Source organism: Bufo bufo, chromosome 3 (genome assembly GCF_905171765.1).
Source record: "Bufo bufo chromosome 3, aBufBuf1.1, whole genome shotgun sequence".
In the NCBI taxonomy this organism is placed as follows: Eukaryota; Metazoa; Chordata; class Amphibia; order Anura; family Bufonidae; genus Bufo; species Bufo bufo.
The window spans coordinates 42,015,094-42,038,333 of NC_053391.1; the positions used below are offsets into that span (position 1 = coordinate 42,015,094).

Consider the following 23,240-nt stretch of genomic DNA (forward strand, 5'->3'; position numbering starts at 1 on the left):
TATGGGGCAAAAGTATATGGTGTTTAGGGTACTCTGGGCAGATTTAAAAAATGAACTATAACATAGGAGAACCCCTTTAAAGTCAATAGAAACCCCTTTAACATCCCCTAACAAGCTATATTGTGCCTGAGTATTGTAGGATATTTATCTTAGTATTGTACACATCAGCAGATTGTTCTTTTTGCTATACTCCATGTCTAATTACCTGGATTACCCGGCTCTTCGCTAGAACTGGCAACTTTTTCCACTGGAACTATTGCTCACGTGCCAAGTACTGAGATATATCTGTTTTTAACTTCTACTAAATGTCTAAGGCTTCCAGCAGAAGAAGACAATGGGCGACTTGTTATTCAGCTGTCTAATCTACATCTGCCAGTTGTGAGAATAAACAATTGTCTCCCTTTTTTACATTTATAATATATATTTAATTATTCTCATTCTGCCTGTAATAAAAAAATGGCATGATGATGGCGGCTCAACCGTGAAAATGGGGGAAAGTGTACCATGGGGCATGTAGAAGCTGTCATTAGGTGGATTTTCTTGATATATACAGTACAGACCAAAAGTTTGGACACATCTTCTCATTCAAAGAGTTTTCTTTATTTTCATGACTATGAAGGCATCAAAACTATGAATTAACACATGTGGAATTATATACATAACAAACAAGTGTGAAACAACTGAAAATATGTCATATTCTAGGTTCTTCAAAGTAGCCACCTTTTGCTTTGATTACTGCTTTGCACACTCTTGGCATTCTCTTGATGAGCTTCAAGAGGTAGTCCCCTGAAATGGTCTTCCAACAGTCTTGAAGGAGTTCCCAGAGATGCTTAGCACTTGTTGGCGCTTTTGCCTTCACTCTGCGGTCCAGCTCACCCCAAACCATCTCGATTGGGTTCAGGTCCGGTGACTGTGGAGGCCAGGTCATCTGGCGCAGCACCCCATCACTCTCCTTCATGGTCAAATAGCCCTTACTTTCAAAGTTTTCCCAATTTTTCAGCTGACTGACTGACCTTCATTTCTTAAAGTAATGATGGCCACTCGTTTTTCATTACTTAGCTGCTTTTTTCTTGCCATAATACAAATTCTAACAGTCTATTCAGTAGGACTATCAGCTGTGTATCCACCTGACTTCTCCTCAACGCCACTGATGGTCCCAACCCCATTTATAAGGCAAGAAATCCCACTTATTAAACCTGACAGGGCACACCTGTGAAGTGAAAACCATTTCAGGGGACTACCTCTTGAAGCTCATCAAGAGAATGCCAAGAGTGTGCAAAGCAGTAATCAAAGCAAAAGGTGGCTACTTTGAATAACCTAGAATATGACATATTTTCAGTTGTTTCATACTTGTTTGTTATGTATATAATTCCACATGTGTTAATTCATAGTTTTGATGCCTTCAGTGTAAATCTACAATTTTCATAGTCATGAAAATAAAGAAAACTCTTTGAATGAGAAGGTGTGTCCAAACTTTTGGTCTGTACTGTATAGGTTGGTGGGACTCCATGTAATCAGCTGGGGAACCTGGCAGGAAGTGTTCAGTTTCGCTGCAGCACCCCCGGAGGGCAAATTAGGTATTACGTACTCCCCAGTGAAATGTATATAATGTTGTCTAAAGGCGGGTTTGCACCACACAATGTTACAGCTGATTGTTGGGAAGGGCTCCTTCCTGACAGTCGGCTGCTCGTTCAGTGAAGGAGACCGCTGCATTTACAGTATGAGGACGAGGGATTTCGATAGTGAGAATCATGGTTTCTGAGCAGCAGATCGCTGTTTAGACCACACGATCTGCTGCCCAGAAGCCATGGTCAGTGGTGCCTGCACAAATGTCAGGATCACCCGATGAACAAGCGTTTCGCTATGGGCAGATTGTTGGGAAGGAGCACTCACAGATCTCTGCTTGCTGTCAAGTGAATGTGAACCAGCACAGACCTAAAACTTATCACAGCTGAGGGTTTGCTACAATTGGATACATTATTTTAGCCTGTGCTTCAACGCCTCTACACCTCAGGCCCAGTCCCTCTTTCCCAGAAACAGATATAAGTAAAACTGGTGACTACAATACTGGTACATGGGCATAGGTGCACATACTGTTGCTCCCTCCCCAGGTGGCGGTGATATATTGCAGTGTAAGATTTACAGCAGAGCGACTGCTGGTTTTACTGGGAGGGCCGCATTCATCTTGTAATTCCCCGGACCCCACTAAAGCTCATGAAGTATTAGAGGACGTCCTGCCTGCTTTTTATTAAACACTGGTTTGGCCCCAAACCACAAAGTTCTCTGTTCATCAAAGTGCAGCTAATTCTATTGATGCAGGTGGTCTGGGCGCTACCGGGACCTGGAAATATTCAAAATCGGGAAATGATGGCGCTGCCTCTACAGGGCAAATGGAGTATTGCATGATGGCATTGCATTGCTAGAGCCTCTCTGCCCTGGCTAATAGGGGTCGAAATAGTGGAATTCTTTTCATCCACGTCCTCTCCCATCCGTTTGTTGCACTTGATGTGCATATGTGCTTACTATGTAACTCTATAACTCCTCTGTGCAAAGTCCATATTCCCTGCCGGGCCATACGGAAAGGGGTTGCCTTATGGAGACAATCCCTTTAAACAATAGTTGCAATATATAATGTTACGTGGTTTCTTAAAACTCTGTTTTGTGCCTTCCCTCTGTTATTCCTCCAGGAAATATAAGACTAAATTGACCATTTCCCCTGGCCACGGGTGTGCATCTCCTACAGGTTGTGTCAGCAGTAATTGTGTCAGACTGTGCAAGGACACGCTCCTTTGGGAAGTGTTAACACTCAGTTGTCAGTTTACTCTTGCGTTTCCAGGAGGAATAACAGAGGAACAACACAACACAGTGTTGTAAGAGGCTCCAGAATGGTTATTTTATGGGGAATTTATATATTTATTAAACCATACATGTCAGAAGAGCGGGGGAGGGTCTCTTTAAATGTAAAAGGGGGCTTTCTGGTCACCGGAAAAAAAAAAAGTTCCAAAATGTTCTAATGTACGTTGTGTTTCAGTACTTTACAGTTTACAAGATCTCTGCTTACTGTGTGTGAATGGAGTTTTTTTAAAAATTTTATTATATATTGTGAAGCTAAAAACCCGCATTTACTGCTCACAGCGGAGGGTTTGCTACAATTTGTATCCAGTGTACACAATGCTGTGTGAACTAAACAGTCTGGACTCCGGCAGTGATACATTGTAACAAACTATCAGAGCAGGAGAGAGATTTCGTGCGAGGAAGGTCTAGACTGGATTCGGTTTTAGGAAGCTGTGAGCAGGGCTACGGTTACTACTTTACAGTCTTCGAAGGCGAACAGAAAGTGCTTCCATTCACTGACAGCAAGCAAACATATTTTGAACACGGTGAGGAATTTGGGCACACAGGATATTAGAAAGTTGCAGAAGTTTTTATGATACATCAATTTAGCTTTATGACCGGAATAAGGAGGGGTCGACACCGCGATTTTCAGCCACAACACCCGTCCCGCGACCAAAGATCGCTGTGCAGCAGTGCAGTCATTGAACGGAATTGGGTTGAGGCGACTAATACGTTTCTGCTTCCGTGACCCAAGGATCCAGGTCGCTGCTACACAGACGGGGGGGGGGGGGGGGGGGGTCCCGGCCAAGCTCGCCCCGTGGCCCCAGCCCAAAAGACAAGAGGCAGAAGTCAAACTGGCAGACCCCCCACTGGTGACGCAGCGGAGGGCTGATGACAGTGACTCACAGGTAACCGGAGAAAGCCTCCTTCTCCGTGGGTGGCTCCGGGGCCTGTTCCTTCATTTCACCTCCCGGCAATTACTGTGCCCGTAATAAGTACATGTAAGTCATCGTGTACGAGGGGGGGGGGGGGGGGGAAGAGCAGCGAGGACAACAGCAGCTCCCTAATCCGCACCGCGCGCCGATTACCTGCAGGCCCGTTTAACCCCCGCACTGCTGGAGGGAGAGAAAACGGCATGAGGCTAAATCAGCCACTGCCAAACCTTATCCCTATGCCCGGTTAGCTACCTGCGCACGTTGCGGATTACGTGCGTTTTTTCCGTGTGCGGATTTTTCGTGCGGAAAAGTGAGTGAAAAAAGACAAATCTCATGTGCACTTTACTTTTTTTGTTCCGTGCGGAAATCGACTGGCCGCACGGATTTAGAAATCCGCAGTTGTTTGTGCGGATTTCACCCTTTGCAATGTGAAGGTGAGATCTGCGCCAAAACCCGCGAGCTACACATATGGTGACGAAAAGCACCGAAATTGTTTTATACAACCCGCACCCTTGCGCCGATATCCTTAGGCCTCATGCATACAACCATATGTTTTTGCCCGTGTCCAATCCGAATTTATTTGTGGGACGCGCACGGACCCATTCATTTCTACGGGTCCACAAAAACCGTGTGCCCGTTCTGTGAATGATAGAACCTGTCCTACTGTTGTCCGCTTTGAGGATCCGTAATTTGCGGACCACAAAACAGATACCGCCATGTGCAGGAGATCACAGATGGATGTACCCTGTCCGGGACTGACCAGAAGAGCGGACCTAGTGGAGGATCACTTCTCTCCCGAAGGGGGCGCCACCGGCCAGATCCCACACTTGAACAGGATGGAGCTGACCCTGCCATTGCGCATCGCGGCAACTGAGAGCATATTGCGGTAGGGTAAATCCGCAGATAAACTCAGCTCTGCTACATCAGTTAATTTTTTTTGGGTTTCTATTTTACCGTTTCCTTTACTGTTAGGCCTCATGCACACGACCATATTTTCAGACCGTGCTTTTTGCGGATCGCATGCGGACCCATTCCTTTTTTATGGGTCCGCAAAAAAAAAACCATCCATGTGCTGTCCACATCCGTGCGGCCAAACCGCAAATTGTAAAATCTGTCCTAGTGTTTGCGGACAAGAATAGGCTTTTTTTTTTTTACACTAGGTCCCGTGAAAATAGCAGGATGCACACGGACCGCATCTGTATTTTGCAGATCCGCAATTTGCAGACCGCAAAAACGGATATGGTCGTGTTCAGGAGGCCTTAGGAGGCAGGGTTCAAATTGTAGCCCCCGATGGCAGTTCTAAAACGGACAAGAATAGGACATGTTTTTTGCGGGGCTACGGAACGGACATACGGATGCGCATAGCACCCGGTGTGCTGTCCGCATTTTTTGCGGACCCATTGAAATGAATGGGTCTGCATCCTATCCGTAAAAAAAACACGGAACGGACACGGAAACACGGACACGTTCGTGTGAATGAGGCCTGGCCATTCAGATGAATGTCCATCTGTGTGATACTGGATCGAGTCCGATCCGCCGGAGGTATCTGAGTGGACAACAACCCTTTATGATGAAACCGCCCTCAGGGTCCATTCACATGTCCGTAAGTGTTTTTATGATCCGCAAAACATGGATACCGGCCGCGTGCGTTACACAATTTGCGGACCGCACACATGGCCGGCCCTATGAAAGAAATGCCTATTCTTGTCCACGATTGTGGGCAAGAATACGACACGCCCTTATCTTTTTTGCGGGGCCGCGGAACGGAACAACGGTTGCGGACAGCACACCTATTGAAATGAATGGGTCCGCACCCGATCCTCAAAATTGCACATGGACCCAGAACAACGGACGTGTGAATGGACCCTTAGACCGTCGTGCTGTTTATTGCTGGGATTTGTAGTCTCTTTTACGTTCTAAGCCTTTTCTGGAAGAGCAGCCAGAGGACGGTATAATTACACGGAGTCTCTATAAATAGGAGATTCTTTCTGGCGAAACTACAGTTTAGGAGCAGAAGACGGAGCATCGGCGCGGTGGAATGTTAATTTCATACTGCGGCCACCGCAATAACCTCTAATCTCGGGTAATAACTGGCTGGGAACGGAGCCGTCTTCTGATCTGATCCTTTTTTATCTATTTTTTCCCTAAATCCTATTGCCCGGACTTGCAGCCCGTACGTTTGGCAGCCGGGCTCGGCGGGGCTGTTTGCAGCAACTTTCCGAGCGATGAGTCAACTGCCAAGTGTCGTTCCGAGTTGGTGCCGTTCTCCAAATGGACTTCTCAATAGTCATCAGATACATTATCTCCTAATCCTCTTTAATAGAGCGATGGAACGTTCTCTCCTAGAAGCGGCATCTGGGGAGAGAGAGAGATGTGGAAAAAAACGTCAGCGAGCGCTTTTACCGTAAAGGGGGCGCAGGTCCTCAGGTGTCTCCGTGAAAACTTTCCTCGCCGGTTCTACGTGAAGAATAGGATTGGGGTCATTATGAGGAACCCATCACCAGGTTCTCTACCCGCTGAACGCCAATTATGAGGCATTAGAAAAATAAGACTTGACATATATGACATATGGCTCTTCTTAAAGGGATCTTCTGGGATGTTGATATTACTGGCCTATATCTGATTGGTGGGGGTCCTTGTCCCAGCACCGCTACCAGTCAGCTGATTGAAGAAGGCGGTGAGTGCTGCGGCCGCCTCCCAGCGTACCAAGCACAGCGCCGTTCATTGTATAGTGGCTATGCTTGGTATTGCAGCTCAGGCCTATATCTGAATGGTGGGGGTCCTTGTCCCAGCACTGCTACCAGTCAGCTGATTGAAGAAGGCAGCGAGTGCTGCGGCCACCTCCCTGCGTACCAAGCACAGCGCCGTTCATTGTGTAGTGGCTATGCTTGGTATTGCAGCTCAGGCCTATATCTGATTGGTGGGGGTCCTTGTCCCAGCACTGCTACCAGTCAGCTGATTGAAGAAGACGGCGAGTGCTGCGGCCGCCTCCCCGCGTACCAAGCACAGCGCCGTTCATTGTATAGTGGCTATGCTTGGTATTGCAGCTCAGGCCTAAATCTGAATGGTGGGGGTCCTTGTCCCAGCACTGCTACCAGTCAGCTGATTGAAGAAGGCAGCGAGTGCTGCGGCCGCCTCCCCGCGTACCAAGCACAGCGCCGTTCATTGTATAGTGGCTATGCTTGGTATTGCAGCTCAGGCCTATTCACTTGAATGGGACTGGGGTGCACCTAGGCCATGTGACTGAAGAACATGACATCAACGGCCGAGGAAGAGGACGCAACCCTTCAAAGGAGCGATGCAGCCTCTTCAGACAACAGATCGGAGGGGATGCCCCACCGATCAGCTATTGAGGACCTATCCTCAGGATATGCCATAAAAATTGAAATTTTGGGAAAGTCCTTTAATGGCTTTCGGGGTTTCAGCAAATAAAATGTAAAGAAATTTAGCGAGGCAGAGATTCAGTTTGTCTACCTAGATCTGGGGCCAAGAACATAGGCCTCGCCCCAGTCTCGCCCCTGGATGACTGTCACCTCTCCTGACATTGTTTTAGTAACCATTTGCATCCCCACAATTCTAGGCCATCAATTCTTATGACTTATTTGTTGCGGCGTTCCTCTATTATCCCTCCTAGAAGTTTATGAACGGTTGTTGCCCGTTGAGGGGGTGTTCCTGCACAATCTGACACTGACAGCACTGATTGGACAGGATGCGATAGTGTGTACAGAGACACACCACCAGCAGATTGTGGAAGGCACACGGTCGTGTGAACGAGCCCTTAAGACCTTAAGGACAGATGCCGCTCCCATTACATGGGAGATGCAAGTAGTTACTAAAACGGACATGTCCGGACAGGTGATGTCAGGGATAAAAGCAGGGATGCCCAACCTGCGGCCCTCCAGCTGTTGTAAAACTACAACTCCCATCATGCTCGACTGTAGGGTGATAGCTGTAGGCTTTCCGGGCATGCTGGGAGTTGTAGTTTTGCAACAGCTGGAGGGCCACAGGTTGGGCATCCCTGGATAAAAGGATCAAGCAGTTAGATTTCAACATGCCCGGTCCTTTTGTTCTAAGGGGAGATAAGCCGCTGCCAGAGGCGTCTAGTAGCGGCTGACTTCCCTGTTCCTCATTCAGAACACATGCACGCTCGCGCTTTTGTATAGCCAACATCTATCTTTAGTGTATGGTCAGCTTTACGGAGGCTAAAAATCCGTCCTGGTCATGTGACGGACTGTACCTGTGTGTGCATCACATGGACGGAGTTGTATCCAGTGGAAATAAACATTTCCTACAGAATGACAGCAAGCAGAGATCTTGACGTATTACTGTTTATTACAGAATGAATATTTTTCAAACTTTGTCTCACCTGAGACATTGGTGGCATATCGCTACGATATGGAGGTGCGGGTCCCACCTCTAGGACCTGCACTCATCTCCAGAAAGGGACCGCCGAAGTGAGGGGAGAGCAGACACGCATGCACGGCCGACCTCCATTCATGCCAATGGATTGCCGAAAATAGTCGGAACTCCCCTAGAAATGAATGGAGAGCAAGAAGCCACGCACTTCACTGTCAAGGGCCCGTTCCGGAGATTGTTGCAGGTCCCAGAGGTGGGACCAGGACCTATCTGACATTGGTGGCATATCCTAGCGATATGCCACCAGCCTCTCAGATGAAACAACCCCTTTAAAGAGAGAAGGGGCACACGTCCCTTTAATGAAAACCTGATACCTGATCTCCCAGCATTTTCAAGTGCTTATCACTGACGTCAGTTACAGATAATACACAATTTTGGCATGATACGCGATACTGTGTTTTATAAATCTTCTCCGGTCGCCGGGATGTGCCCGTCACGGAAGAGATGATCAAATTGCCTGATTTGTAAAGTGACGATCCCTAATCAATTCTTGATCCGCCTGCTATTAGAATACATCAGGCTGTGATCAGTGGTCTTTAGATGTTCCCAAACTACAACTCCCAGCATGCTCTGACAGCCTCGTGCTGGGACTTGTAATAAGTTGGCACCTATTAATTTAGATCAGTGTTGGTCAATTTAGTGATCAGCAAGTTTTCAATTTACCTGCAGCGCCCCCAAAGGAGAAATGGAGAATTACACAATTTTAATTGAAAGCAATAGGCAACGCATGTAATGTGTAGGCGTGCTGAGTCCTCCAGAGTGAGGGACGCTCTTTCTATCTGCTCTTTACTGCTTAAAAAATTGGTTTTCTAAAGGGAGCAGCTTGGTTATTCTTGGCCTCATCCCTAGGCACAGCATTATGATGCACAGCAGCCGATATAACATGAGCTTGGTCTTGTTTTTACAGTGTAACTATGCCCGTGGTTTCAGCTGGAACCTGGGGCAAGTGTTCAATTTCCCTGCAGCACCCCCAAAGGGGAAATGAAGAATTACACAAGTTTAATAGAAAGCAATAGGCAATCCATGTAATGTGTGGGCGTGCTGAGTCCTCCAGAGTGAGGGACGCTCTTTCTAGCTGCTCTTTACTGCTTGAAAAATGTTTTTTTTTCTAAATGGAGCGGCTTGAATATTCCTGGCCTCATCCCAAGGCACAGCATTATAATGCACAGCAGCCGTTATAACATGAGCTTGGTGTAAAAATGCCTGTGGTTCCGGGGACTTTTAAGCACAGCAGCAGTTTCTTCTGTTGTTTTATGCAGGATTTCTGAGTCTTAACCTTAACATATAAACCAGCGGTCTGAGGCTCAGCGGCCGCGATTGGTCCAGTGCGTTTCTCCTCTCGGCCCCCCGTGCCACAGGCCTCTCCCCATAACCTTGCGCACCTATCGGCACAATCTAGCCGCAAACAGCTCCCCCTGACCGCAGCGCTTCCCTACTGAAAGTTAATACTGCTTGATTCATTTTGTGTAGCTTGTGCACCGCCAAAGAAAACAGTTCAAAGAATAACTCGCTTGTATGCAGCTTGGAACGATCTCAGGGGCCTCGGTTTCATAATACCATACAGTAGCTTTACTATATCTCCTGCGCAGCTGTGGAGAAAACTTGGAAAGTCGAGTGCTGCGAGGCAGGGATACAAGACATGAGCACTTAAAATCTATAAGTTGTCACATAACTAGTACTTTGAGAGAACCCTTAGGGCCTTTGCTTGCGTTAAGGGAGGGTGGAGAGTTAAAATGATGTTTAAAGGGGGTTTCCATTTTTTTTTTTCAGTAAAACTTATTATTTTTGATAGAAACTTCTGTGACTTTCATACTTTGTGTTCACCCTTTTCAAGGCCTCTGCTTGCTGTCAGTGACATCTCTTATCCTTGTAACCCTGATACATCCACATAGATACAGCTGATATGAAAGAATAGTGCCCCTCCGGGGCGTGGTTTCCAGTACTTCGCCATCTCACATCCTTGAGATAGGATGGCCCGGGCTGGTGGGGCAACCATACCATAGAGGCGACCTATGGGGCCATTGAAGAGGGAGGTCCAGCCCTAGTTAGGCTGTGTTCAAATGTTCTGTTTTCGTGTTCCATCATAAGAGAATTTTTTAAAATTAAAATAACATCATACGAGGCACAATGGACTTGTAATAGCGTCTGTCAGGTTCTGCCAAGGTGTCCGTGCTCTTTTTGTCCCGTCAAATATGGCAGCATCTCTGACAGAAGTGTGAACGGGACCTAAGTCCTATCTCCTTTGCTATTGGGTGGCAGAACTGTATAGGAATCTCCTCCCCAGAGGAACTGCATTGTTTGTAAACAGGAGGGGAGAATTGGTCCAATGGTTGGGAGAAGAGAAGTAAATATACACCACGCCCTTCTGTCCTGGTTGGCAAAATCGGACACCATATTGGGAGGTCTAGTTTAATCTTTGCTATGGGTTCACCTCTCTTCTTTGCCGGTAGAGGGGTTGGAAGCATAAAGGAGGAGGAGGAGACCAAGTTTGAACCATCCATCACTATGGTACCAATAGCAATTGAATAGTATGTCTGGGGTGGGGTTCCTATAGTTATTTTTGCGGAGGTTGAACAATATCAAATAGTCATCTGCAGTCAAATTTAATCACGTCCTGGAGCTTAAAAATTGTAAAGGGATAAGGAACCAGAATTTTTGTTACAACATTGTGAGTTTTCCCATCTTATCAAATATCTTAACATTTGACCAACTCAGATGATTATCCTGACTAATCATTGGGACGTCTGATTCGCAGCCAAAATCTTGATAGATCGACCTTGCCTAAGTGTTGAAAGAGCTTATTTTGTCGTCATTGTTTGTCGATTGTTCTGGGCGTTGCCGTAATGTAGACATATTTCGTATTGTTTTAGTGTTCCGCACCTATGCCTTTGTGTGTGTGTCTTATAAACAGTATCCAGAAGGTAGCTTTTGAGTATCCATCATGTGGGAAAATATACAGCTCCCGGAAATAAAACAAAAAGGATAAACAAAAAAGAACTTGGCAAGGGGAGAGCAAAGTAGGGCGAACCTGGTAACGCTGCCAAAGACTTGTGTGAAAAGGGGCATTGTAGGTCAAGAATAAACAAGACACCTCTTATTGAACTTGATACTTGTGTTTATGACTATATATAAAAAAAAAGAGCAATCTCGGGTTCAAGGAGAGCTGCAGGAGCATTAGAAAGCTGAAGGAGTAAAGCTGACACCAGGCCCCTGAGTGTGTACGGTGTGAATGGAAGTTACATTTAACTCTCAGACACCCAAGAGCAGCATACATGGAAGACAGAGATTCCCATTGCAAAGATCTAAATGGGCCCCCAATATGGTATAGGGCTTTGCCACTCAAAAACAAAAGGGCCTGGTGTTTTTTCCCCCTTCATACTGTTTCCATTATCCTAGGGCCAGTTCCTCATGCCCTACTTTGCTAGCAATACAATTGCCCTGGAAGTCCTAGCAACCAGTAGCAAAGGGGATGGGATCAAACCAAGACTGGGCACTCGTTCTTCCACGGTCACAGAACATCTATAGTATGCATGACATTGTCACCCAGGCAGTCAGCAGTTAGCTGATTAACATTATTACAAGTTGGTGAAATCTAATAATAATCTTGCAGGGTACCGCCATGGGCACGCCAACCACCTCTGCCATAAAGAGAATCTATATTCTGTTGAAGTAATCATCAAAATACTTCTCATGGCAGACATTAAAGTTAACAGTTTTCTACTTTGAACAATCCTTTTTCATAGAGAAGAACATGGATTTGGCGGTGGTGTGTAAGAAGAGCACTGAGAACTCCACCCGCTCTATCTTTGATAACCACTCATTGAATGCAGTGTTCCAGTATTCTTTGAAGCACAAATTCTTCTTTTGTTGAAGCAGCAGTCTGTTCTAGACAGTGGGTTCTGATTAGAGCACCCCACCCCTTACCTCATAGTGCCCTAAAGCGCTGTTGCGGCCTAAAAATGATGGCCCACCATTCCAATTTGGTATTAGTCATTTTTAATTAGGATCACGTTTACTAGAAATACTGGACCTCTGGATTAATGGGGGTTTTTAAGAGTCTGATGTTGATGACCTATCCTCAGAATAGGTCATCAATATCTGTTCAGCTGAAGTCCAACACCCGGGACCCCTGCAAAGCAGCTATTCGAGGAGGCCATAGTGCTCCAGTGAGTGCTGCAGCCTCCTCACAGCTTACCAAGCGCAGTGCCGTCCATTGGATAGTGGCTGTGCTTGGTATTGCAGCTCAGATCCATGCAGTTGAATAGGACTGAGGTGTGCCTAGGCCACGTGACCGATGAACGTGACGTCCCTGGCCTAGAAAGAGGACGTGGTGCTCACCGGTGCTGATTGACGGGGTCCCAGGAGTCAGACCCCACCAATCGGATATTGATGAACTATCCTGAGAATAGGCGATCAACATCAGAATTTCAAAAAATGCTAGCTAGCCATGCAATATTCTGATAATCCAGAATATTATGTTCTGGTTCTGGATTAATGGAATTTAGCTGTAATGGTAGTCTAGCATAGAAATATTGGTTAACTCTTGGCTTGTCTAGCATTAAATGCGGTAATTGTCAGCTGCCTGGCTTTTGTATTTACGATCAAAATAGAATAATCTTTTATCCATGCACATATAAAGCCTCTGATGAGAGGTGGCGAAATGATATCTCCTCTGAATGCTTCAATTACAGTCATGACAAGAATTAATATTTACAGTTAATATTAATGCAGGAGATGGCGAGGGTCTGCCAACTCGCTACGCCTGCTTCACTACTGCGCCCTTCCAAGCCAGATGGATAGAGGCCAGGGAGTAGTGAGCGGTAACTTACGAGTTTATACAGTCATGTGCTACTTGCATCCTGTGCTGAATGCATGCGTCTCGTCAGTGTCCTCTGTTCTCTATGAAAACAATGAGCATTGCGGAATATAAAGGGCGACACCACTCATGGAGTCCGCCAAAAGACGTGATGTCAAATAGACTTGCGTGCTCGACAGATAAGGTCTACAGTTGCTGCTTTTGTTACCACTAGGGTGCTCTTAGTAGATTTGGAAGGCATTTCAGGACTAACAGTCCCAGCACGCACTGCATCCGAGGCTTGTGGCCCCCACGCATCTTAAAAACAATGTTTTTAGGTAGCTTTTTGTGTAGAGCTGTTATTTGGGAACTATAGGTTGGTATTATGTGAGCACTATAGGGCGCTAGGCTGTGGTCAATATACATTATTATAGTGTACATGCATAGAGATGTTATTTAGGCAACCATAGGCAGGTGCCATTTAGCCAATGTATGGACCTGTTGTTTGGGAACCATCCTATATGATGCCCATAGGAGGAAGGGTGCCAACAGTGGGTATGGCAGAGGGCATTATCCAAGGTAAGGAAAAGCATGCACTTAACATAGGATTTTTAATGTTGCCACTTTGCCCTCTTGATTTTTATCTAGAAGCACCACAGTTTCTTGTACTATCTTCTCATGCCTTCTGTCAACCGAGGAGGCCCCACCAAAAACCGTGTCTGTGTGGCTTGGAGAGGGAGTCTGCTCTGTAGTAGGTAGAACTTCCCATGAAAACATCAGCAGATGTCATTACATGTATTCAGATGGTGGTCACCTAGACAAAAAGTCATATGGTTACCAGGCAACGGGAAGTAACAGTCTGAAGAATATACTAAGCGATGGAAGACTAGAAAAAAATCACCATAAAACAAAGGAACCAGTGGATCAGATGGAGATGGAAGTCACGTCAGACAGAACTCAACTTTTAAATACCCTGAAAAAATATTGGGTGCCCTAATTATGTGACCCCCGACCCTTCCCATGTAGAAACAACCATAACCAAGGCTGGCACCAGTCGTAGAGTGGCCCTTAGGCAACAGAGTCACAGTGGACACCCTCCCAACCCCACCCTTGGTTTGACCCTTGTAGAGTAAGTTTACCCAGGTCATCACGTCCAACATCTGCTCTGCCTCCCTGGACTTAGGTTTCCATACTTCTTATATATCATCTCTCCATTAAAGTCAATGTCAGAGCACAATGTTGGGGGAGGGGCTCACAACATGACATTGGAGGGGTCCTACTATTTGTGATTGGAGGATTGGTTATCGGATTGACCTGGCCAGTCTCAGCATCAATAAGCTGAAGCCTGAGGAGACGGCGCCCCTCCATGTGCTATTACTGTATTGCGGCTAGTCCCTCCGCTTACAATACCTGCTCTCAGATGGCTGGGACCATGCAGGGCTCTTTACATGTTTACTTTACGGGACTCTGGGAGCAGAAGTAGCTGTTAATTATTGCTAAAACCGCTCACCTCTGTTCTCAGGTCACCGGTGGCACGCAGCGCTAATTATTCATCCCCTAACACAACCCGTTATTCTTCAGCCTCCCAGATCTGATCTGTTCAGAACGCAGGAAGCCGGCGGCCTGTACATACACAACGTACAATTTTCAGGTTCCTGTTATTTTACTGTTAGAGTGGCGGCCTGACCTGAAAAAAAAAAAATGCAACTTTTTGAAGTAGAACGAACCTCGAGTTTCCTCCAAGAAAATTGTGTTTTGGATTGAAACGACTTCCTTCCGCCAGTTTCAGATGAAATTTCACGTTCCTTATGGGAACAGCACGCAATAACACGGTTTATACACCCGGGAACAGTGAGCCCTTGTGGAGCCATCGAAATATCTTATGTGAGGGAAGGAGGGGGGGACTAGTTTCTTATCGAGCCGGTAGCCAGGTGCTGTAAGACGGGCAATGGAATTTAAAGAGGATGTTCACTTCACCCCGGAAATTAACGAGCCTGTATGAAGTCACAGCAGCAGCCAACACTTGATCCTGATTTTTTATTAAAAAAAATTTACAAAAATTTCAGCTTTTTTTTGTTTTGTCATGGCGGACATTTTTCTAGAAGTGCAGCCTCCTTTGAATTCGCTTCGGATCAATCATTTTGTCAGCATGTCCGACCAATAACAGAGGGACAGATATACCTTTAGTTACGCAGACAACAAATATGGCAGCACTTCCTAAAAAAAAATTGCCTCTACAAAAAATTCCATAAATCTTTTATAATAAAACATTATTGCCAAACTTTTGCTGCTGATGTTATGTCTAGTGTATTGACATATATGACCAGTTTGACATTTGGATGGACGCCCCCTTTAAGTAACATTTATACTTAGGACCCATTAAAGCGTATGGGCCAAGTGGCATGTTGGCATTCCCCTTGATCCCCAACCAAGGGCATAATTAGCCCCCACAATTCACCAACTGTAGAATGGAAGACGGACGCTGAAAATAGATCATTTCATCAGACGGCAACGTATGTAAATGACTTGCGTGACTCAGTATGTTTGCATTCACGTCCACTGTCGTAAGCTGGAGAGCTAAACACAGGCCTGGGATTTGCATGCTCGACAACTTCAGAAGCTCATACGATGTATTCCTGCCAGACGGAGAAAAAAAATTCATAGTGAATTTTTTTTATTTTTTTTTTGTACCCAGATAAAATCATTGCAATAAAGCTGGCTCCATTTCTCAGTGCGGTGTGAAATGTGATACAGCACCACGTTCGCCAAAGGAACCGGCGGGAGGAAGAGAGAACAGGCCGCTCACATCTCCAGCCCCAATAAAAGTTTACGCATACTTTCATTTTAGAAATTGTAGCAACTGGAAATTTACTTTGAAATGTAAATTTTTTGGAACAGCTGGAAATAATTATCCTGCTCCTTAGAGAAAAAAATATATATATATCTCAGGCAGGGAAAACATACAGTGAAATGTTCAAAATAATTTTTCAAAGAGAGAATATAATACTAGAAACTAAAATACTGACACGGTGCATGGAGGGCAGTATTAGGAAAATGGTCCTATAGAAAGTGACCATGTTGCCCATGGCAGCCAATTAGAATTCAGGTTTCACATGCAGCAACCAATCCGAATTCATTTTCATTCTTCAGCCAATCAGATTTCATTATTTATGCTTCAGCCAATCAGATTTAATTTTCATTCTTCCACTGCTGTTTAGAAAATGAAAAGGCTAAACTCTCATTGGTTGCTGCCCTTGACCTGACACATCCCGGGACCCCGCTGGTCTCTACATCCTGTAAATGTGACCACTCAGCCAATCCCTTTAACTCAAATTTTTTTTACTATGTTTGTACTTTTTGTCTTTTTAAGCCATTTTAATCTCATTCATTTTAACAGGGCATCGGCAAAAGTTAGACGAGCAGATTAAACCAGGCATGTCGTTTTCCGAGCGGCTCAGCGAACTGGAGCAGTTGCGCCGAACGGCAGTGAGGGTCAGTCCGCACCATCCGACCCCAGCTCCCAACCACAGGTCGTCTCTGAACCACTCCACAGTTTTCAATCCTCAGACCCAGACTCAGATACAAGGTGAGTTCACGACTGCAATATATATATATACAGCGTTGAATTCCAAAATCAGGGGTCATTTGTTACCCCTGATAATAATAAAGAATGACCCCAAACACCCCTTTTAGAACAGATTTGCCTAAAGATTTCCCCTTTGAGAGGGTTGGGGTCTGGCTCGTAAAAAAAAAATGGGGGTCTTGGTAGAAATGTATATAGTTGGATGCCCCAGAAACATAAAGATTTGCATACTGGTCCATATTTTATCAAGAACAATCCCACAAACCAGGTCATGAAAGGGGAGGGGGCTATGTAAATCCCACCCCAAGGTGGGCAGTTTATTGGTGTTCGAGGGCATTTGAGGGCATTCCCAAGTGGACCAAGCGGTGGGCCTTAAATGTCCCGAAATTTGCATTTTAAATGTTGGTAAGTATAAATTTAAAAGGAACGGATCTTTTAAGAAGAGGTATTTTTGAGAAATACTTTTTATTAGTGCATCAAATTTTTATTTTTATTTTTAAAAAGGTTCAGAATAGGTTAAAAATTAAAAAGACTCATTACTCACCTCCACCTATCCCCTGCTGCCACCGTCCCGATGCTGCTCCGGTGCCCACTACTGTCCACTTCCTGGTCTCGGATCACAGCGGTCACAGTGGCCTGGTCTTTGCCTTAGCAGTGATCAGTCTCAGCCAGTAATTGTAATAATGCTTCTTTTTATTATTACATTTTTGGACTATTTTTTAAAGATATCTCACTTTATTTATGTATTTTTTATTGTGGTTTGGCAATCCTTTGAAAAATGTATTTTCACAATTTAAAGGGGACGTCCGGTTTGAACAGAATACGCTGATCATAGGATATTTGTATTCGGTTATAATCTTTGAGGAAACCAAGCAGCAAGTGTTTAGTTTTTCTGCAGTGCCCCCACTGGGGGAATGAAGCATTGCACAGTAGTTCTTATTAAAATCCTGTGTAGTGTGATTCTGCGGTCATACTCCTTTTCATCTGTTGCGCACTTCTTACTAACGTACATTTGGTAGGGTAGCAAAACAGAGGAAACAGAAGGAAGGGACTGTGACTGTAGGTTCAGAGTCCAGACTACACAGGGCTTTTTTTGTAGTCTGTTGCCATGGAGACACATAGATGCTGTAGATCTAAAACTGTGGAATATATTAAATTAAAACTATTTGCAACATTAGTTAATTTTTTTTGTTGTTAATTTTTTTAAGGCATTTGACCAACAAGAAATGGTGGCTGAGATTATTTTATATATTGTCCATCAGTCCAGGCTATTGAAGGGAGGACGTACCTTGTGTAAGATGTTGCCTTGTGATCATCTCAATCCCTTCCTTCTTTGTAAATCTACTTTAAGGCCTTATGCTTGCGACAATGGTTTGGGTACGCACCCGAGCCGCATTTTTTGGGGCCGCAAAGGATGCGGACATCATTCCGCGCACTGTCTGCATACGCACATCCGTTCTGTGGCCCCGCAAAAAAATAAATGTCCTATTATTGTCCGGATCATGGACAAGCATAGGACAGCTCTATTTTGGGCCGGACGTTTTGTTCTGCAAAATGCGGAACTCACACTGACTGCCGCTATCCGTGTTTTGCGGATCCGCAATTGCATGAGGCCTTAGGCAGACATTTCTTCGGGTTTTATTGCACAGATACATTTCACAATGAAATTGACAACTTTTAAATATTTATATAGAAAACAGAAAAGCCTTTGTCACATAAGTATTCAGACCCGAGACATTCTGCAAACACGGCACCCGTGCCGCGCGCCTTGCAGAACCGAAGAACAAGCACTTAAAATGCCTGCAACGCTCTTTAAAATCTGATACAGGCAGGATTGAAGTTGCTGAACGCAGACCTAAAGGGACAACAGGTGACAAGTCCCACACGCAGGCACACATGTCAGACACAGGCCTCCGGAGCCCTTGGAAATCTCAGGATATTAGGTGGAACGTTTGTGTTCACATCTCAATAAATATTTTATAGAATTTTTTTTATTTTTTATTACTTTTTTGAATGTCCCTCGCTGCACTCTTTCCTTGTTACATGACCGTGGATACTCAGACCATAGTGGGGCTGTATGTATGTGGTGTGCTATAAAATGATCTAAATATCTGCGGAAAGTAATTACGGAACAAGCCTGAAAAGTAATAGCCAAGTTAGAAGCATCCTGATGGTAGTTGTAGTCCGCTGCCCGCATTGCGGCCCGCAATATATGGGCACAGGCCGTTTGTGGACCCGTTAACTTGAATGGGTCAGCAATCCGGAAGGTGCAGTGCGGAACGGAGGCATGAACCCTGCGGAAGCGCTGTGGAGTGCATGCACTACTTTTTTTCGGATGCAGATGGCGGACCCCATTCAAGTGAATGGGTCCTGCGTCCGCATTCGGCGGCCCTGCGCTCGGTGCCACAATTTGCGGTCCACGGCGGGCCCAAGTTTGTGTGCATGAGTACTAAAAGTCACATGCCATGGCAATGGCAATAAATACCAGTACATGTTTGGAAACCAGTAAGATTACATTTAGCAATGTATTAAATTTGCAGGAGGGTGCGCAAGATTAATAAAAGTTAACAGAAGGTAAAAAAATATATATAGATATACGGTATATATATAGCTGAAAAAAGTAATTTCATAACTTTATATATATTTATAATTATAATGACATATAAAAGTTGCAGGAAGGTGCGCAAGATCCACTTAGTAGACGTTAAAGGGGTTTTCCAAGATTTTTATACTGATGGCCTACTGATCGGTGGGGGTCCGACACCCGGCGCTTCAGAGTGGCCTTCTCTCTGCTTTCCCAAGGCGGAGTGACGATACGTTCATGTGTCACGTGGTTTAATAAATGTCCTCATATATATATATATGGGTGTTTAATTAGTATTATGACCAACCGTAATAAAGATCAGCATAATAAGACATAACAGTGGTGTAATAAACACCTACATTACCGTGACGTAAGCCCAGCACACTGACAGTCACGGAGCATACAGGGCTCTTGTGTCTGCTATTTTTCCCTCGCCACAGACGGCGGAGATCGCAGCTGTTTTTCAGGGATCTTGTGTTAAAAGAAGTTTACCGAGAACCCTCTGCAGCAAGTGGTATGCACTGAAATAATATCGGTGTGCGTGCGAGGACACTTTCACTACCGCTTGGAAGGATTTCGTAGAAGCAGCTGTAAAGCAGAAGTCCATATTTGTGCAAATTGCGCAAAAGGCAACAAAATAGGAACTGCTGTATGTCGTACAGAGAAGAAGAACCTGAAATATATGTTCCTAATGTGGCTTAATACCATCGGAAAACTGAAAGCCGCATTTTTAGGCATCATTCGGATTTTCTTCTAAAGAGCATCTTTTCCTCTCCTTTCGGGGAATTCTTACTCTGGTACAGCTGGGGGGGGGGGGGTGACTATGCTACTGCTCAGAATCTGCCTAGTCATGAGTACTGAGGAGCAGATGTGGATATATTACTGTATAATTAAAGGGGTTGTCCCACAAAAAATATTCTACATATTTTTCAACCCAGCACCTGGATCTGAATACTTTTGGAATTGCATGTCATTAGAAATTTAGCATAGCCACTGAGTTATTCTATAAAATGTATCTGTACAGCGCCACCTGCTGTTTGTTCTTTTTCTTATTTCTCTGTCCACCTCAGTAATATCGCTGAGGTGGTCGCACCATCTCAGTTCCATCTTTAAACTGCCCCCCCTGGGATGTGATAGGGAGAGAGTTGCAGCAGAATGGATATGCCCCCTGAGCTGTGATAGAGAGAGACCTTCAGCAGAAATGACCCCCCCCCCCTCCCCAATGTGTGATACAGAGAGAGCTGCAGCAGATAGGATATCCCCCTGGGCTGTGATAGGGAGAGAGCTGCAGCAGAAAGGATACAACCACTGAGCTGTGATAGGGAGAGAGCTGCAGCAGAAAGGATACACCCTCTGAGCTGTGATAGGGAGAGAGCTGCAGCAGAAAGGATACGTCCCCTGAGCTATGATAGGAATAGAGCTGCAGCAGGAAAGGAAACACCCCTTGAGATGTGATAGGGAAAGATGCAGCAGAAAGGATACACCCCCTGAGCTGTGATAGGGAGAGAGCTACAGCAGTAAGGACACGCCTCCTGAGCTGTCATAGGAAGAGAGCTACAGCAGAAAGGATACATCCCCTGAGCTGTGATAGGGAGAGAGCTGCAGCAGAAAGGATACACCCCCTGAGCTGTGATAGGGAGAGAGCTGCAGCAGAAAGGATACACCCCCTGAGCTGTGATAGGGAGAGAGCTACAGCAGAAAGGATACATCCCCTGAGCTGTGATAGGGAGAGAGCTGCAGCAGAAAGGATACACCCCCTGAGCTGTGATAGGGAGAGAGCTGCAGCAGAAAGGATACACCCCCTGAGCTGTGATAGGAATAGAGCTGCAGCAGGAAAGGAAACACCCCTTGAGATGTGATAGGGAAAGATGCAGCAGAAAGGATACACCCCCTGAGCTGTGATAGGGAGAGAGCTACAGCAGTAAGGACACGCCTCCTGAGCTGTCATAGGAAGAGAGCTACAGCAGAAAGGACACGTCCCCTGAACTGACAGCCCGAAGAGAATGTAGCAGAGCAATTGCAGAAATTAATGGGGAGACCTCTGGATCCATGTGAGGTCCAGGGCTGGTTCTGGCTTTGTTAGAAGAAGATTGTCATGTACTATGATGTCTGATTTTCATTTTTTACATCAATTATGGGATAACCCCTTTAAAAGAATTTTTGGGTTTTATACTATGTATAATTGGGCAAGCGCTGTTCCACTTCCTTCACTGTTGGCCAGGGGCACATGCTTCCTTATGAGGGAGGGGGATTAATGCTATGGCGCCCCCTAGCTTAGTGTCATTGTGGCATCTGTTAGAGATCTGTCTTGGCATCAGATTTATTTTCCTACATTTTGCAAGCAGGCACGGGACAACAGGAAGGGTTGTAAAACGTCCCCTCGTGAAATTTTTACAACAGGCCGCGCACATATGAACTCGGCACAGAACAGTGAAAGTACACCTGTTAATATGAAACATCTAACCAAACAAGCAGCGAGACAAAAGAGGGCGAAAGAAGAAACAGCACATCAAATGGTTGTGAGGTTGAAAGATTACCCTCTCTGTAGACCCAGGCAACAAAGCCCTTCATACGGGAGGCTCGCTTTTTAGGCATGCAAAACCATGCAAAGTGATATTCTTGTTTTGTGAAGCACGCTTTTGTAGTCTCCCAGGTGCAATGAAGTCTTTTTTTTCATATGCCTGACAGGCAGAATGCCTGCGACTAATCTTCTTAAAATGTCCTTATTCTGAAGTCCCAGCAAGTCCAGAGAGGCCGCATTTCATCCCTCCAAAGTTTAATGCAGATTTCATTTTTTCAAGTCTGTGTTGCCACAAATACATGAGAATATATGGTGATGAAACGCGTTTCGTAACTATTGTTTCTACAACACTAGAGCTCTGAGAATATATTTTTTTTGGTTCAAAAAGTGGAGTTTCGCGGCAACTGCAATATCAGGATGTATTGATGATCTGAGAACATAGCACGCCACATGCTAGAGCCGTCCAAAGGCTTCTCCCTCTGTTCTAGGTTGATCAAATTCTGCAGTCCAGGGTAAGGCTATTGGTAGGGTTAAAAGGGCGAATGCCCATGTTGCCCTCCTGACTGCTAACATGTTGTTGACGCCATAGTGATATTGCACGTTTTTAAAAAAAATTTAACTACAAAACCAGCGTTCAAGAATGTAATAGTGAAAATGCAGGATCACGGCCATCTGAAGGTTTTTGGAGACCCTGAAGCAGAATATTGTGTAAGGTGTGGGGCAATAACTCAGTAAAGCAATCAGCACAAGTGGGCACCTCCGAATGTGCATGTGTATGGGGTATTAGGAGACAAAGCTCTCAGGTGAACAAGTATTTGGCTTGTATCGCCGCCTTAACTATGCCCACATATCACCATACTGTGCCCAAATAACAGTTCCATACACTGTACCCAAATAAAAACTTCATACTATACCCACATAACACCTTTATGTCCAGATAACAGCTCCATAACATGTCTAAATAACAGCTCCATAACATGCCCAAATATCATAACATGCCCAAATATCAGCTCCATAACATGCCCAGATATCAGCTCCATAACATGCCCAGATATCAGCTCCATAACATGCCCAGATATCAGCTCCATAACGTGCCCAGATATCAGCTCCATAACATGCCCAGATATCAGCTCCATAATGTGCCAGATAACAGCTCCATAACATGCCCAGATATCAGCTCCATAACATGCCCAGATATCAGCTCCATAATGTGCCAGATAACAGCTCCATAACATGCCCAGATATCAGCTCCATAACATGCCCAGATATCAGCTCCATAATGTGCCAGATAACAGCTCCATAACATGCCCAGATATCAGCTCCATAACATGCCCAGATATCAGCTCCATAACATGCCCAGATATCAGCTCCATAACGTGCCCAGATAACAGCTCCATAACATGCCCAGATATCAGCTCCATAACATGCCCAGATATCAGCTCCATAACATGCCCAGATATCAGCTCCATAACATGCCCAGATATCAGCTCCATAACATGCCCAGATATCAGCTCCATAACGTGCCCAGATATCAGCTCCATAACATGCCCAGATATCAGCTCCATAACATG

General features: G+C 45.2%; 1 protein-coding gene across 2 annotated transcripts in view; it reads left to right on the plus strand.

Annotated features, from left to right (window-relative positions):
• RUNX1 (RUNX family transcription factor 1) overlaps nucleotides 1-23,240 on the plus strand; it is a 244,301-nt gene that overhangs the window by 189,441 nt on the left and 31,620 nt on the right. The window contains exon 6 of one of the 2 annotated variants that reach the window (XM_040423131.1): nucleotides 16,379-16,567. The exons of the other annotated variant lie outside the window; for it this stretch is intronic. Within the exon in view, the coding sequence (XP_040279065.1) occupies nucleotides 16,379-16,567 (189 nt within the window). The remainder of the gene's footprint in view (nucleotides 1-16,378; nucleotides 16,568-23,240) is intronic. 2 annotated transcript variants of the gene reach the window in all.